Here is an 18,860-nt window from a genome sequence, read left to right as displayed (position 1 = left end):
TTATTTTGAAACAAAGCTGTGATAATAAAACATAAGACTGTGAGAATTCGTTCAAACCAAGACAGCTATGTTACACTACCTAACTACCTTTCACTGCCGTTCTGGCTACTACAGATACAATACAGTATCAAACTGTCTCAATAATAAACTTTTAAAAAAATAATTTTTTAAAAATATTTAATAGAAATATAAACATAGTTCCTACATGCAAGAAACTTCAAACGTCATTAAATCACAACACACACTACAGTAAATCAAACCATGGTTAACCACTCAAAACATCACAGAAGACCAGAAACACTCATAAAACACTCGATGACGGCACACTGGAAGACAGGTTAAAAGTTATAACGGTATAGAAACTTACAGTAGGCCTTTTGCCGCCCCCTCCCAGAGAGCCGCAACTACAGTGAAAAGGGGATTGGCTGTCCTGATACCAACCAGACAGACATGGAGAGCGTTCAGTTTTGGAATACATCTGCCATCTTGCCATGAGACTTTTATTGTCAGAACAATCTCGTACCAGTAATTAAACAGGTCATTTGATCCATTTATAATGTTAGTGTCTCGCACCAAAAACATAATCTCCTATTTAAATTTTAACTCCATTCTTTACTTACAATCTGCTTGCAAACCTGAATAACATTATGACATGTTTACAAAACAGCTGGTGGTGAAAACAATGCTTTCTTGTGATAATTATTTATATTTTAAACTGATAACTTACATTATGGTGTATATTAGACACTGTCTGAGACTGATTACAGAATCAAAACCTAGGGTTATTTGGGAAAAGAAAAGTAAAAACAACTCAAGTTTTGTAGAAATGCATAATTAGGCCGACAAAAAAAAAAAAATCAGCAGATCAAAAGTTTGGGATCATTAATATTCTTAATGTTTTTTAAAGAAGTTTCTTATGCTCACCATTTTTTGGCTGCATTTATTTGACCAAAAATACAGGAAAAAACAGCAATATTGTGAAATATTATTGCAATTTAAAGTTATGGTTTTCTATTTAAATATACTTTCAAATTGAATTTATTTCTGTGATGGAAAGCTGAATTTTCTCCAGTCATTACTCCAGTCTTCAGTGTCACATGATCCTTCAGAAATCATTCTGATATGCTGATTTATTATCAATGCTGAAAACGGTTGTGCTGCTTAATATTTTTTTGGAACCTGTATTTAAAATTTATTTACAATAGAAATCTTTTTAAACAATTTACATGACTGTTCATCAGCATATTAAAATGATTTCTGAAGGATCATGTGAGAGTAATGATGCTGAAAATTCAGCTTTGCATCATAGAAATAAGTTATATTTAAAAAAAATATTAAAATACAAAACTGTTATTTGAAATTCTGATAATATTTCACAATATTACAGATTTTTTTTCAGTATTTTTGATCAAACAAGCAGCCTTGGTGAACAAAAGAGATTTAAAAAACATTTACAGATCCCAAACTTTTGAACAGCAGTATATTGATAATACTACTACTACTACTACTACTACTACTACTACTACTAATAATAATAATAGTTACGTCTATTAATCCCCTTTTCCCTGATTAATCTCTCATCTCCGATAAAACCTCTCACCTCTCTCATCCAAAAAGTGCTTCAAATTACACCAAGAATCATGCACAATAATATTAATTTTAAATACATTTTTAAACAGATAAAGCAAATTATCATATCCCACAATTATTTAACAAACTGGCTTACTATGAAGCACTGGAATACAGAAATGATAAATGCAATGACCAGCTTTCTTTTATAAGAGTTACATGGCAAAAGGTTTATGAACCTCAAACAAAGGGTCCCATGATCATTTGGGAATCATTTTAAAATCATATGAATCACTTTTATATGGTGTAATATAAAAACTTCAACGGTGCACAAAAAAAAAACATCCTTGTTCACAGGTCTAAGATCTTTATTTTGTTCCAAGACCAAGGACAAATGTCAATTTTGTGCAACTATTGCTTTAAGTGAAAACTATTGATAATATTTACAACAGCACATGATGTAGAGGGTGCTCACCTTGCTAAAGTCCACAGTGCTGTTTTCCCTGCTGCCACCAGCGCCATTCATCCGGCTTTCACTGGGCTTACTGTTCTCCAGGCTCCCCGGGGCCGACTGGGGGGGATGCAAGAAGACCTGTTGAGATGAGAAAAGAGGAAAGTGGTGGTTAGATGTACGTTGTGACTCAAAGCTATGATATGCAGGGAAGGTTAACTGCACACTCATTGTGTGGTCTGGAGCGTGGACATGCAGAGTAGGTCACATGCTTTCTGGATAACATCACACTACAGTGTGTACATTCATAGACGCTATGCTGTAAGATTGCATTTTAAACACTTAGAAAGCGATATCCCCAGAGAATTTGTTGGATAGACCTATTCATGGAATGACAGGATGAGTTCACTTGAGGAGAGCATTACAGTTGAACCATTAACTGAGACAAAACAAACTGTTCCTGGCCTCCACGTATTGGATTTTAGCTTCACACAGCACAGCGATCAAAAAACATCTTCCGATATCCTAAAAGCAGCACTGTAAAACTGTGTAGGCCTGGGATGACATTTCGTGGAAACAAGCTCTCCTGCTATCTGAGCCTGCCGCTTGACGTCAAGCAAACTTAAAAATAAAGAGAGCGAAAAGACCCTCCTTCTATGGTCTTCCCTGTAAACACATGGAACAGACAAATCAGTCATTACAATTGTTTAATGTCAGTCCCTAGAGACCGTTCAGGTTTGCAAGCACGCAAGCTGCACGCTCTGCCAACATGAACGCTGCAAAGTACAACATGGAGCAACCCTATGACATCACCCACTCCCATTTCAACGGGCTCAGTTTACACTTCTGGAATTAAGTGTATTCCAAGAGGCCGATGACCTAAAGCGTCACTGGAAGCTTTCTGCTCCTTAGCATGACCTCATTTATTAGTGAGGTACTACCACCCTTTATTGTGTGCTTAATTTGTGGTGATTCGTTTTACTGACCCAGTTTCTGGTGTGCATTTGTCCCAATAGCTAGAAGAGCAACCTGTGACCTCATTAAGTACGGATGACCTTTAACAAATGCAGACAGTAAAATTACTAATCAAAATGAAGCTCACATAAGCTTGCATGGTATAAAATTGCATGCAAGTGATACAGTGGCTCCAAATGGTATATGAACACTTATATGAACACGTATCATTCATGCGTTTATGAGGTATTTTGCATTTAATGCTAAAGATGCTAATTCAAATTCTTTCTGAGATCACTGTACATATTGCCATTAATGAATGCTTAAATGTGTATTTTCAGGGAAGGATAAAATGATAAAACACAGTGCCAAGTCGAAATGTCTCATATGGACAGTCAAGATCTCACACAGAAACACCTGATGGATGGATTGGTCATGGTAAAACTCAAGAAAAACAAGTGTGACACAAGAAGACATTCAAATACAATTCAGGGTGACAGAGGGCAGGGTGTGAAAGACAGGTTTGAGAAAGAGACCAGAGAGAAAGTGATGGACAATGTTGGAGGTATTGCATTGAAAGTTGCATGCGTTACATAATCAGATTGTTTAGAATGTGTTATGTTTCTACTGATTCTTTTTTTTTTTCCTGATGTGTAACTTCAGGTTTGGTTTTGTAATTAATGAAAAATTGTAAATATTTTATGGTTATATCTTAATGCATATACACACACTTACACTTTACTAATTAAGTATGAGCATATAAAGTTGTTGGTAAGTGATTTTAAGGGTATACATATGAAATAAATTATTGTAAAATCATTACATTATCGCATTTTGAAACAATTATAAGGAAATGTAAACATTAAAAAAAAAAAAAAAAGTTTGGGGTCAGAAAAAGATTTTGTGAAGTTTTTGAAAGAAGTCTCTCATGCTCACCAAGGCTGCATTTATTTGATTAAAAATTTAGTATAAAAAATAATATTGTGAAATATTATTTTTAATTACTCCAGCCAGTACCGGAGCCTCTGATGATCTTTCAGAAATCATTTTAATATGCTGATGTGTCTCAAGAAACATTTCTTATTATTATTAATGTTGAAAACAGTGCTGCTTAATATTTTTGTGGAAGGAGTGACAATTTTTAGTATTCTTTGATGAATAGAAAGTAATTTTTTTTTGTAAAACTCTTTAATGCCACATTTGATAATTTTAATGCAGCCTTGCTGAATAGAAGTATTAATTTTAATAAAGGGATCCCTGGGTATTGATCAAATCAAATCACCTTTATTTATATACCGCCTTTAACAATACAGAATTGTGACAAGGCGGCTGTACAGTATTAAATAGGAAATAGTACATCAACAATGCAAAGGGCAACAGTAAACACTCAATTTTCAGGTAAAGGTAGTTAATCTTGAGACTTGTATGACTTAATATAATGTAAATTATGTCTCATACTGAAATATGTAGTAGAAAACCCATGAAAGATTTACATAATTTAAAAAATCCACAATGTTTTATACATATTTTGGACTATGGGAGCTCCATTATTTTTGGTGCGCAGTGCATTCTGCATCGATGGCGTCAAATGGTTGCACTCTGTGAGCTACTAGCGCTACCTGTCTGTATTTTTACCGCAACACAACTTGGAAAATAAAATATTGATACAATGCCACATTGTGCAGCTTTCGCTTGTAATTTTCAGTTAAAGGGCAACGAGAAAAGCGATGTAAGTTTTCACTGCATTCTTAGCGATAAAAAGAGGAGAAAAGAATGGGAAGATGACTGTGAACAAATAAAACTTCCTAAAGACCCACATCTTTGTTCTCTCCACTTTAGCCCTGATGCCTTTAAGGCTTTTAGTAGACCTCAGCTACTGAAAGAGCTTACAAACAGCAGAGACAAGAAACGTTAGATGCCATCCTGGCAGGATGTAAACATACAACGCTTGTCATGACGCCACTGAAGGAGTTTCTCAGCAAGGATTTCACTCGATATCCAGGGGCATTTAGACTCATTGTGGGTCGATGGTACTGCATTTGGTTTAAGCCTACGCTTATATCCATCACTACCTGTAAGCTCTTTCAGTAGCTGTGGTCATGGTATCAGTATTTTGTTTTCAGAGTTGTGTTGCGGTAAAATAGCAACAGGTAGCACCAGTTGCTCACTGAGCGTAAACATCTTACATAGTCGATAAGAAATTTCAGGAGTTATCTCCATACGTTGGACTTCAATGGTGCCCCCAAGTTTGAACTTCCAAAATGCAGATTAAATGCAGCTGCAAAGGTCTCTACAAAGTGAACATGCAAAGAAGATCAAACGCCCTTTACAAAAAGGTAAAAAGCGACGTAGGACTATTTTGAAGTTGAAGAAGAAAATGAGATGGGAGTTCTTATTTTCGACATACCCTATCTGTATTGACCCGGATTACACAGACTACGCATGTGCATCGCAGAGACGAGACAAGACGAGCATTGATGATCAATCATTTCGCTAGATAAGAACCTTCTTCCTCGGCTGGGATTGTATAGAGCTCTTTGAAGCTGCGTTTAAACTGCATTTTGGGATTTCAAACTTGGGGGCACCATTAAAGTACACTATATGGAGACAATTCCTGAAATGTTTTCCTCAAAAAACAATTTCTTTACAACTGAAGAAAGAAAGACATAAACATCTTGGGTGAAAAAGGGGTGAGTAAATTATCTGTACATTTTTGTTCTGGTAGTGAACTAATCCTTTAAGGCATACAAGTCTTAATACCCAGGGTTCCTTTTAAAAAAATAATCTTATGGACTGCAAACATTTGAACAGTAGTTTATGTCCCATAATAGAAAATAATGTATTTAAAATGCCCATTGCTAATTTGGACATGGTGTAGAGAATTATTTATATTTTTATAAAATAAAAACAGTAATTAGTGACTGTTTTCTAGGCTCAAACACTCATGACAATTAAAAAGAGTGAGAGGCCGAGCAAATGTATCATGCAGGTGACACATCATGCTAATGGGCTGGATATTTGCCTGACTGTGGTGGGGGCAAGAGCTGTGCCAGCCTGCCCGGGTCATGCGCCACCTGCTCTTCCTGACTGGGAGAAAACCATGACTGCGGTTCTTCCTCCTCCTCGGGTGGGAACACCACGACCTCTGGAATGTCTTCTCTCCATCCCCGTGCCACCAGCAGCTCAGGTCCCTGCTGAGAGGGTCCTGGAGAGCGGAGAGATGATGAAGCGCGGTGGGCAGTGGGGGGTGTGTTTTGAGGGGTGGCGGAAGGGGAGGCGGAAGGGGAGGAGTTGGCACTCGGCAGAAGCTGGTTGAGAATGATGGAGGAACGGGAACAGCGGGACTCTCTGGAAGGACGACGCGATCTGGGGGGACTGGAGGTGGAGGAGGTACGTCTAAGGAGGGATAGACGGGAGGCTGAGAGACCCTCCCCTGATGGGACCAGAGCAGGAGATCAAATAGAATGAGGGAAAAGTACGAAGAGAGGAAATGAAAGTAAACAGACTGCAGATGGAATAAAACAACACTGATGAAATAAAAAGCAAATATATTGAGAGGAAAGAGCTGGGAGTGTTAGAATGAAGTGAGGAGGTGAGATGGTGGCAAGAACGGACAGTGCAAATCAGTCATATGATTCAACACCCAAAGACATGACCATCACACACTGATCGTTAACACTTTAATTCATTTTGCTAGCTTGTTTTTTGGTTATAAACCATCACAGAACCATTATTCAGCTCTAAGAATCAGAGTTAGGCCTGTTTCACAGATGTTTCTAAATGTTTCTATTTTTGCAACACAACAAACTTTGAACCAAGCAGAAAACATGTTAAAAATGCTCTGTAAACACGTTTAATGATCGCACACTTTTTATATTGACTTTTTTTATAAAGCAAAATACAATCACGGTGCAAAATACATAAAAAATGTTTGGTTTGAATTAGGGCTGCCCCCTAATAGTCGAGTAACAGTTAATCGGCACAAAGAGGCTTGGTCATCCAAAATTTTATTAGTCGCTTTGTCAAAAAACAAAAAAATCCACAGGAAGTGACGAAGTCACGCAGTCCATGACGGACAGATTGTTAACGGCTGGTCTATGTGGTAATATAGTACATCGGGAAGGACATCCATACGCACACCTAGAAAAATGTGCAGTATTGAAGTGTCTGTGTGGAGTGTGGAAGCTGAACAATAGCGCACTTACTGCATGACAAATGGAGGTGCCGGTGCGGTCACTTGCTCTTAAAATACTCTGTCATTTTTGGTCATACAGATTAAAAGTTATACATCTTTCGAATCTGTAAAGACTGTGTTTATATGTGTGCACTCAGAATAACAACGAAACATTGCGCTTTTGTAAAATAAGCATGTGTTTTCTACGGTCTCGTCACTTCGAAACTCCATGTATACTTGCCTTACAGGCATGAAAAAAATATCTATAGAGAGTTTTCAAATAGAAAACAAGAAGGCCTACTCTCAGATTATGTCATGTATGAAACATGCACACAAGTGCACTCACTACTGCGGAGATGACGAGTCAGTGTCGCCTACTTCATCTCTTAAGTCGAAAACAAAGAAAGCACTAGTTTATCAATAAATTATTAAAATGTTAATGTAGTCTACTTGCTGTTTTTCCCTGACACATTCATAATTATTATATCTACCAGTGTGCTGTGGCAGGCTTTTTTTGTGCGCTTGATCGCTTATTCGACTATGTAGACAATTAAAGGCTTGTTATTATGATTACATGGTTTATTAAAAAATGTGTGACTAATAGTCGACTAATGCTTAAAATTAACGACCACTAGTCGACAAGAAGTATTTTTAGCCTAGGGCATCCCTAGTTTAAAGAAAGTTCCACATGCAGTGACCTAAACATGTAGCACTTTTCATTTAGTAAATCTGTCTGAATCCAGATGATTCAAGCAGTTTAACTGAAAATTAACATGGATGCATCACTGTATTAAATATATGTGTTACAAACACATGTCGTTCTTTTGTACTTCCTATTCAATTAGAAATTCTGAAAAAATTATTTCAAAATATTACTGTTTTACTGTTTTTTGATCAAATAAATGCCTTGGTATCTTTAAAAAAACCTTTAAATGGATAGTACCAAAATGAATATTCTGGTATTAATTACTCACCTTTATGTCGTTCCAAACCCCTTAGACCTTCGTTCATCTTCCAAACACAAATTAAGATATTTTTGATGAATTCTGAGAGCTTTCTGACCCTGCATTGAAAGCAATACAAATACTACATTCAAGGTCCAGAAACGTATTAAGGACATCGATGTGGTTCAGCCATAATTTCAAAGACTGACAGGGAAGAGAAGAAATGGTTAAATAAAATCATATTCTCGTAGCTTTATAAAATTAAGGGTGAACCACTGATCGTATATGGACTGTTTTATCGATGTCCTTTCTACCTTTCTGAGCCTTGAACATGTCAGTTGCATTACTGTCTATGCAGGGTCAAAAAGTGCTCGGATTTCATCAAAAATACCTTAATTTTTTTTCCGAAAATTAACAAAGGTCTTACAGGTTTGGATTGACATGAGTGTGAGTAACTAATGACAGAATTTTTATTTCCCTTTTAAAAACTTGTTGCAAAATTATTTTTGTATAAATCAGCTAAAGTCACTGCTCTGTTATGCAGCAGGTTCACGCATTGCTTACAAGAATGGTGTGAAACAGGCCTTATGCACACAATAACAGCACCATGACTTCAGCTCTTCCTTGAAAATGTTGTGTTGTGAGTAAAGACAGGAAATGCAACCACACAGCACACAGCAATGGCCTGAAATCAGTTGTTCCATGCACGTGTCAAATGCGCTCAAAGGAATAGAGCATCTAGTCACATATACAGGTACTTCCTGCCGGATGTCTTTAATAACTGCTCGCCACAGACTCAAGGACCCTATGCACCCTACTTTTCTTCATTTCTTGTTTTTGAGTGGGAACAAAGGATCAATAAGTGGTGGTTTTGATGGAAACGCATTCAAAAGTGATCGTTTGAGTAAATATTAGAAAGAAAAAGTCAAGCACAGCAAAAGCTCTCACCATTCCTCTCAAGCAAGTGCGGGTCTGAATGTTTCTTGCCTATGTCCGCGAAGGAGCGAACAAGCGGGATGCGATTGCTGAGTTTCTTCTCGTTCTGGTGGTGATGTCTCTTCAGCACAGCATCCCGCACCTTTTCCCTCAAACTCTCGTCCAGCTGCTCAGACGCTACCATGTTGTCTAATACCATGTCTGATAATAGGGGGGGAGATGTTAATTTTTTTGAATGTTCATTTTGTTCATGATGAGATATAAGGGTTTATCCAGCGGCTAAATGTTACCTGCTATCTCCTCAATGGTGTTTGCTCTCATGTCCAGCATGACTGTGCCATTGAGAATACAGCTCCGTAACTCAAACAGGCTGTGCAGGGAAAGCGTGGCGACGTAGGGCTTACTCCAACGATCTCCTCCATCCTCAACATCCTCCTCAAACTTCAACCACCTACAACAAACAGGATTGTGAGGGTGACCAGTTTATATGATGCAAAATCACTCAAGAAAACACCAATACACAAGAAACTCCCACAATATACATGCACTTTCAGGCTTCACATTGTTTCCTCACCTGGCCGTCTCTTTCCACTCGTAAGCCTGCCCGTCGCGGAAGGACAGCTCATCGAGCTCAGTGAAGAGGTCATGAGGAATATGCTCCTCATCATCATCCTCAGTGCCAAGGATAAACTGGACCCTCTGTGAGGGAGTGTCTGCAGCCATCAGTGAGAAAAACACAGCTCGTGAGTCAAGATACTTAAAACAAAACAAGAAATTATTTGCAATTATTTATGAAAATTAGTCGCATAGAAACCGTTATTCTTACCGTACGCTGGCGATTCTCTCCCGTCCTCTCGCTCAGACCCTCTGTCCTTCCTTTTCCGATGGTGCTTGTGACCACGGTGGCGATGCCTACGTCTGCTTTGTTTTCCTAAAGGCACGTGTACGCCCACATAAACTGCCCTGTGACCTATAAAGAGGAAAGGCATTATTACACTGTCCTGTACTGCATTATAGTAAGATCAAATACAACATACAAACAGTGTTCCAGACACGCAAGATAAATTAATAATTGCCTGAACTGTCTAACTCAGAATTAAGCATTTCCTGAGCCACATTTCAAATTAATCCCTCATTTTACTGTCAGTAATGGTAACGGCGTTGTAACTGGGAAACAGTAATTTGTTTGATTACTCTTTATTGAAAAAAGCAATGCTGTTACTAATGCTGTTTATTGTTAACGCCATTATTCCCATCACTGCATGGTAACGATATATCCACTCTAGCATCATGGAGGCAGGTTTTACATGGTAAAAGCCTAGTAAAAACCTAACAGAAGTGTTCTTATGTTCCAGAACACATTTAAAACTTCTTCTGAGTAACCCTTTTACATAAACCAATATGACACTGTGCACAGACTGTGCGAGAAAACCGGCATGCTTTTAATAGGACCCTTTGAAATCCGTTTTATTTTTTTCCAAATTCCATTTTTTCCGGATTCCATTTTTTCCTGTTTAAATTTTTCTCAACTCCTTTTTAATGGTTAAATTAAATTTTATTAATCAAAGAGCATGTCTAATTAATTAAAATCACGAAACTTTTACAATTTCACATCAATTTAATAAAGGTTTAACAAAAATGACGTTTATGGCCCTATGAAATGTTTTATTTTTTCTCACCATATGTTTTATTGTTATCAAATTCTGTGTTTTAGCATGTCCAATTATTTGAATTCATACTTAATTTATTCAAATGTATTTTTTAAATAGCCTTATGAAAGGTTTTTTTTTACCCACAGAAATTCTGTGTTGTTTATTTAAAATGTTCTGGTTGTCAAATGAAGGCACAAAATATTAATTTCATTTATCTTTTAATTATTGAAAATTAAGCTTTAAAAAAAATTTAAACTTTTTTTGGCAAACAAAGGGGAATTTACTATTAAAATGCAAACATGGAAGAAATGTTGTGTGATTATACCCTAAAAAATAATGCTTGTTTAATTTTAGTAGTAGTAGTAATATATTTCTGGCACAATGTTTTCAAGTTAAACAGGACTTTTATTTTGACAGGTTGCCGTGTCTACCTTTACATTTCTGTGTGTATGTGATATAACGCTAGTTTACCTAAAATGGAACAGTCAAACGCTCATGAAATGACTCTCAGCAGATATTGTTCATGTATTTATGTCCTCATTTAGTGAGACGACAAACGCTGAAATCACCGCATGCTTCAGTGTGTGTAGTAAACAAAACCGCTGGTCTGCTCCATTCATTAAAACAGAGACACGCAGGATTCATTTAAATGGTATTTTTGTGGCGTAATATTTACAGATACTAGTCCATATTGCGGTTTGATTTAAGTGCAATGACCTACTTTTGATTAATTCATTCAAACTTTGACAAATTCCGTGACATTCCGCATTATTCAGTAAATTATGACTGGATTCCGTGATTTCGTCCGTGTTTTCCGCATCACGGAAATCATAGGGCCCTATTTTAATAAACACATAAATAACATCTTAACTGTCTCTGGCGTACTTTAAGGCAAGCTTAAAAGTTAAATCTGTCTCCCATGCCTGAGTTATTGTGTTGAAGGTAGGCTTCTGAGAAGCAGAGGCTGTATGCGTCACAAGATTGATGTGAACAAGGAAAGAAAACACCAAGCAATTTAAAGCTAACTTCATTCAGCCGGTAGTGTGAGGGCGGGACATGTGTGAACGCATGTGTGGTCTGTGTAAACGCCTGCTGTGTCTACACCAATTTCACACGCTTGTCTGCGCAGAGAATGCAAGCAAGGCTGAGAGCAGAGTACACACTTTGTCAGCTCTTGAAAACATTCAAGACACATTGAGGCAATGCAACTGCGTCACAAAACCAGCAAAGAACTTATCTCTCACGCTTCAATCCTTCCATGTATGCATTCCACAAGGAGCAGAGTCACTGTTGACTTGCACACACACTGAGGTCAAAGGTCTCCAAGGACATAATTAAATAAATTAAACACTAATTGCAATTACTGGTTTTAGTTTACATGGAAAACATATTTAAATGGAGAAGAAAACAAGAGCAGATACAAAGCAACACATTGTGAGCAATAAGGAATGGGGGGTGGAGGTGGGTCAACCAATACTAAAGCTTCATCCCATATTATCTCGACACTCCCCTATACACCAGCCCTGTGCAGAGCTGCATGCCTGTGAAAACCCATCCTGGTCCTTACAAATTACAATAATCAGACAAGGCACTCAGACGGCAGGAAAAAAACTAGAAAAGTGTAACGATATCAAAGCACATGAAGCTGAGTTAAAACTGGCACTAAAAAGACTTGAGTCACTGGTCTACGTCCGTTACGATTAGATCATTGTAAGTGTCTGGCAGAAAGGCATGAACAAAGATAACAAAGGAATCCTATCTGAGATCTACAAAGAAAAGGTTTTTTACTTACTCATCCTTATGTTGCTCCAAACCTGACTTTCCTTCTATCATGGATCACAAAAGTAGGTGTTACATTTGGGATCTACGTAATTGGGCTCTATGAAGTTTTGTTTTTCAATATTCCGTTTTAATTTTTCTAGACTTTGTATTAATGGTTAAATTCCATTAAATTTTATTAATCAAAATAAATTATGAAACTTACAATATTAAACAGCAATTTATTAAAAGTTTAGGAAATGACACAATTTAAATTTTTAAGGTGAGCTATCCCTTTAAACAGATTTCACCGATTAAATAATATTTTGGTAAATGTAACCAATTACTTTTGAGAAATATGCTTCATCATACTGAATATGCCATATGCCTTCCTGCGACTTCCCTTAAAATGATGTCAGCTGTCAAAGAGAAAGTGAAAGAGGACAAACAAAAATGTTTAGCGTGGAAAGTGTTTTACGTGAGCAATAGAGCATGCAGTTAATGCTGCTGGGACCGAACGCATGACCCGAGCAGGCACAGTTTAATTAATTAGATCTTGAGCTGTTGTCTAATCCATCTTAATGCTATTAAAGTGAGCGGGAGGCCAGCACAGCGGCCCATACTGTACATGCTACTTTTGAAAAGTTCCCTCATTACAATCATATCAGAATTACAGTAAACCTGTTTGGCGAAGCGCCTGAAGCTCAAATCAGTCTTTAAACAAGTTGTTTTTAAACAAAATGAACTTTCTAATGAAACTTAGTCTGAGTAGACACGAGTTTTCTCTAGGTAAGAACACACAAATGAAAATAAGGCTGTAGAACTGTTTTCAACATTGATAAAAATGTTTGAGCAGCAAATCAGCATATTAGAATGGTTTCATGGGACTGGAATAATGGCTGCTGAAATTTCAGGTTTGTCATTACAGGAATAAATTACATTTAAATGAGAAATAGAAATTAAAATAGAAAACAGTTGTTTTAAATAATACCAAATTTAAATAAATAAATACATAAACATATTTTAAAAATATTACACTTTTTACTATCCCAGCCTTGGTGACCATAACTGACTTCTTTCAAAACCATTAATAAAATCTTACTAACACAATCTTTTGTATGGTAGTGTATATGAAAATGTAATTACATAATACCTTAAATATAAAAATATTAAATTAGTATAATATTAAACATTAAATACATTAAATAAGTAAGCAGCATTTTTATAATCAGTGTTAAATCAGTTTTATAATCAAATATTAAATATTTAGGTTTATTTTTTTTAAAGTTTTTTTATCATGAATAGGAGTTTGTCTGATTCAAGTAATTGTCTAATTTGAATTATTTATGTATATACACTACCAGTCAAAAGTTTTTGAACAGTAAGATTTTAGAAGTTTTTCTAAAGTTCTTGAAATGTAAGTCTCTTCTGCTCACCAAGCCTGCATTTGTTTGATCCAAAGTACAGCAAAAACAGTACAATTTTTAAACTCTGAATATATTAGTCTAGGATGGCTTTAGGGTAAGTAAATCGCGGGGTAATTTTCATTTTTGGATGAATGATCCCTTTAAATATGCCACTTCCTCTGGCTAAAGTCTGTGCAACTCTCACGCTACTAAGGGAATCAGTTCACAGACTATGAATGCCATAATTGTAAGATGTAGGTCAGATGTCTCCTCACTATGCACGAGTCGCTTTAAGAATGAGTTCTTCTGAGTTCGAGACATTTCTTGCCTTACTCATCTGGCAGAGCACTGTTACCAAACACCTAGTGCCTCCTTTCCAACACGCACAAGCTTCCAGAACACATGCAGAAATCTTACAGCAGGATCGGATCACCTGAAAGCATACCGTTGACCCGTGGGAGAGCCCTCAGAGAGGAAGGGGGAGTGGTTTAAGACACATTTAAGGTCAAAAAAACTCAATGAACTCAGCCAGAGAGTGGAAGAATTGAGAGGGAGGAATGGTTTTAATCATTTTGCTTTAAAACACACCCAAAGTAATGCGGACATTTACTGTACACCTCCATGTGCCAAAAGACCAGATGGTGTGCTTGAGGACAAGACGGCGCACACAAAAAAACAAAGCATATGATTATGAGGGGTAAATAAAGGAGGGGGGTTAAGTGAACGGAGGGAGTGACTTACTTTCAAGTTCCTCTTTTTCAAAGTTTGTGTGGATGGTAGAGCTGGTTTTCCCCTGATCAACAACAGCTTCCTCATCATTGCCCTGAACAGAGAGAGATAAAGACTGATGAATTTTTCACACCAGAGTTAACAAACAATCCATGGCAACACGAGAGGGTGCCATTCCAGTTACTGCCGCTTTCGTCTGGCTATAACTGAGAATTGTGCAATAGTTTAGAGTTTATACCGTAAGTGGGCTTAAGACTATTGTTTTTGACAATACGCTCCTTAGCAAAAAACTGAACGAAACAGGTCACAGAATAAACAACTAGAGTTCATTCTGTATCCAAAGAACCAAAACTCATGAACAACACTATTACCTCAACCAACATGAACTCAGTAGCTCAGAACCAAAATACAAACTGCATGTCCACATAAATCTAAAGATAAACCCTGGTCCTAGCCCAGGCAATAGTCACTACTAATATTGCTCATACTAAAGAGTTTGCGATCGGAACAAACCTCTACCCAAAATAATAAAATATGGCATAGACTGTAACTCATCCTGTGACTGTGTAGCTATGGATATGAATAGCCAAAATACATCAATCATTAGACAGCCCATAAAACAATGATTAATATAATGATGAATATTTGAGATTGCTGCAAAATGTTTCACATAAATATAGATACATATATACATACATATACAGTTAAAGTCAAAAGTTTACATACACATTGCAGAATCCGCAAAATGTTTATTATTTTGCCAAAATAAGAGAGATCATACAAAATGCATGCTGTTTTTTATTTTGTACTAACCCGAATAAGATATTATCCACAAGAGAAAATAACAGCTGAATTTATAAAAATGACCCTTTTCAAAAGTTTACATACACTTGATTCTTAATACTGTGTTGTTACCTGAATGATGCACTGCTGTTTTTTGTTTGTTTGTTTGTTTTGTGATAGTTGTTCATGAATCCTTTGTTTGTCCTGAACAGTTAAACTGCCTGCTGTTCTTCAGAAAAATCCTTCAGATCCCACAAATTCTTTGGTTTTTCAGCATTTTTGTGTATTTGCACACTTTCCAACAATGGCTATATGATTCTGAGACACTAACAACTACTGAGGGACTCATATGCAACTATTACAGAAGGTTCAAACACTCGCTGACGCTTCAAAAGGAAAAACAATGCAGTAATAGCCAGAGGTGTATACTTTTAAACAGAATAAATATGTGGACATTACTTTTATTTTGCCTAAATATCCTATTTTTTCATTTGGTACTGCCCTTCAGTAGCTACAGAAGATACTTTTCCCAGAAGACGAAATAAGTTTCATTTACCCTGATCTTCAAAATTAAAACATTTTCAACCCCCATGGCTCTTAAATGGGTCATCTGATGCCCATTTTCCACAAATTGATATGATTCTTTTGGGTCTTAATGAAAAGTCTATAATATACTTTGGTTAAAAATTCTCAATGATAGTGTAAAACAACACCCTTTTTAACTTGCCAAAATCAGCTCTGCAAAAATCATCCTGTTCTGGTCAAGGTTTCTTTAAATATTAATGAGCTCTGCTCGCCCCGCCCCTCTCTTCTCTCTGTGGAGTGACGAGCCAGTTTACTTTAGCCGCATTTAGCCGCTAACCTTGCTAATTAGCACATTATTAGGAAAGGCGATCGCAAAGATGCATAAAAAAAACCCTTATACTCACTTCTGCTGTAAGTGAAGCTCGATCATGAATGATTCACGCGAACATAGACGCATTTATGTAGATCGGGAAGGCGCATTCCATTCACAAACAAACATAATCCACTGCAGCATCTTCAGCGGCTCAGATGTCGGGAGTAAACGACGACCACTATGTTCATTATTACATCCAGCAGCACAACACCCCAATCGCTCAATCGGAGATATTCTTGTCTAACTTACATCCCTGCTCCAGCATCGAAACAATGGAGGTCGGACTGCTACAGCTGATTTAATGCGGGTCTGAGGTAAGACGCTCATGTCAATCAACTATCGTGGGAGCGGCCTCTGTCGGTGTGACGCCAATACACATTAATGTTCAAACAGCATGTAAAAGTGAACTTTGCATCCGATGACCCCTTCAATGCATTGTGTTTACTTCCGAAGCATCAGTGAGCATTTGAACCTTCTGTAATAGTTGCATATGAGTCCCTCAGTTGTCCTCAGTGTGAAAAGATGCATTCAGTGCTCATTAACCTGCTGAGAGCAGCTGAGATTGAGCTGAAGAATGAATGCTGTATCAGATGCAGGTAATTACATGCAGGGCCGCTCATTAACATCAGTTTCCAAAACAGTGGACCAATCAGAAGACCACAGAGGCGGGACAAGCGTCACAAGCTTTTGTTTACAGTAGCAGGTTGGCATGGTAACTTTTGTTTTTGACGGCAAATACTAAAGTGACATTTTCGAATTAGTAACGGAGGCTTGGGCTCAGTTTAAACTGTCAAACTGAGATTTGGCAGAAGGAATTAGTTTGCACAAAAGAGGGTTTTTAAAGACACTATTAATACACTCGTGCCGTCGAACTGTTGTATAAACACAGTATCACACTTGTAGCCGTGCTTTATGGCTGTATATCTGCACGCTGTGATAACCTACGGCCAAATTACAGCCATGTATTATACTAAAGATCATAAAACTTATTTTTGTATTAAAAAGCAGCTTACCAGTTATTAAACACTTACATTTAAATATGAAAAATGATGCATTGCTATCAGTCACCATTCAAAACTTCTTGAGGAAGTTAAAAAAAAAAAAAAAAAAAAAAAGTATCTTTTAACCTGTGCTCATAATAACACGTCTCCAAAATAAGACGTGCTTTGAAACTCTATTATCATCTAACAGCTGCTGTCTTTTGGCACCTGTCTTGCGTGCAGAGAAGCAGGATCTGAAAAGCGGCGGGGACACATTACAGCTTGAGTCTTTGAAAAATAATGATTATCTCCTATAAAGTTAAGGGGACATGTCCCCCCCCTAAATGATAATGGTTTCTACACCCTTGCTTATCGATGCTCCATCATGAGGGTCTAGGACGCAGGACATTTCAATAATGTATAATTTTGTCTAAGACAGGGCTTAGACTAAACTTCTTTAAATGCATGCTGCAGACGTCCACTTCCAGTCTAAAATACCTCTACTGCAGGTTATTTTCCAACCCCTTCGGTTTATTAGGTTGAGTCACATTTGGAGACAATATAAACGAGTGACTGTAATTGTTATATGCTGCCCACTCACTTTTATACAAAGACAATGAGCTTTAACTAGGCCTATACAAAGTGAACTCCATGTCCATTATAGGGATGGGCATTTCTGATCATTCTTCATTTCGATTAATCCACAGGTTTGAGAAACGAGTACTCGATTAATTGGGGGGTGGAGCTTAAGCAAGAGGCGGGGCGTGTGTGCATCAAAGCGACAATTAAAAAATATTAAATTTAAAAAAATATTTTAATTAAAGCCCTATTAAAAACGTTGTTGATAAAACTATGACAGGATTCAGAAAACAATTAAATTAACACTGTTGGGTTATTAAAAATCACCATCACTATTGGTTAACACAGTAAACATTTAAAGAAGCGTGAGGCATGTAGGTTTTCTACATGTTGCATTGTAAATAAAATTAATCATAAAGCCTAGAGACACGGTATGTAAATGTTATTTTACAAATTGTGTTTATCTACACAAAATGCTTGTGAGCTTGAACTACATGCCAACCAGAAAGTAGTGGATGCGCTTCTCCCGTTACAGGGCGCTTTAAAACAACGGCAACTGAAGCCCCGCAGGAAAAAAAAGAAAACACAAAGTTATTTTACAGTATTATCCCCATCAATATGTGTCTTATTATTTCTATAAATATTTTGGATCCGTTTTTAAAACGATAATCTACCTTTTTCTATGTTTTAGACAAAAAAAAAAAAAAACACATGATACTCTGCTTTTCAGTTATTTTATTCAACTGACATTTTTAACAAAACCATATTTTACTTCAGCAGCATCACAACAGCTGTGGATCAAAAAAAGTTTTTTTTTTTTTTTTTTTTTTGTAAAAGGTTCGCAAAAATAAAGTTTCACCAAGACTTCACCAGACGACTGTTAAGTAGCCCATAGCCTAACGAAAATTAGAAGCTAGCATAATTTGGCTGCGTAAACTTAAAATAAAAATAGCCTGAATATTTTTACCACAGCTATAAAACTTAACGATTAGGTAAAATAACATTTCTTTCAAAATGATCAGTCGGTGAAGGTAAATAAAATAAAGC

General features: G+C 36.9%; 1 protein-coding gene across 1 annotated transcript in view; it reads right to left on the bottom strand.

The window, feature by feature from the left end:
• The window catches only part of slc4a7 (solute carrier family 4 member 7), a 52,211-nt gene that overhangs the window by 18,211 nt on the left and 15,140 nt on the right, over positions 1-18,860 (bottom strand). The window contains 8 exon segments of the mRNA XM_051130811.1: positions 368-430; positions 2,045-2,146; positions 2,148-2,161; positions 9,041-9,229; positions 9,319-9,479; positions 9,603-9,741; positions 9,855-9,998; positions 14,586-14,667. Of these exon segments, the coding sequence (XP_050986768.1) occupies positions 368-430; positions 2,045-2,146; positions 2,148-2,161; positions 9,041-9,229; positions 9,319-9,479; positions 9,603-9,741; positions 9,855-9,998; positions 14,586-14,667 (894 nt within the window).

The sequence above is a fragment of the Labeo rohita genome, chromosome 16 (assembly GCF_022985175.1).
Source record: "Labeo rohita strain BAU-BD-2019 chromosome 16, IGBB_LRoh.1.0, whole genome shotgun sequence".
NCBI classification, from domain to species: domain Eukaryota; kingdom Metazoa; phylum Chordata; class Actinopteri; order Cypriniformes; family Cyprinidae; genus Labeo; species Labeo rohita.
The sequence above is the reverse complement of the archived record's forward strand: the minus strand, read 5'-3'. Positions and strand labels throughout refer to the sequence as shown.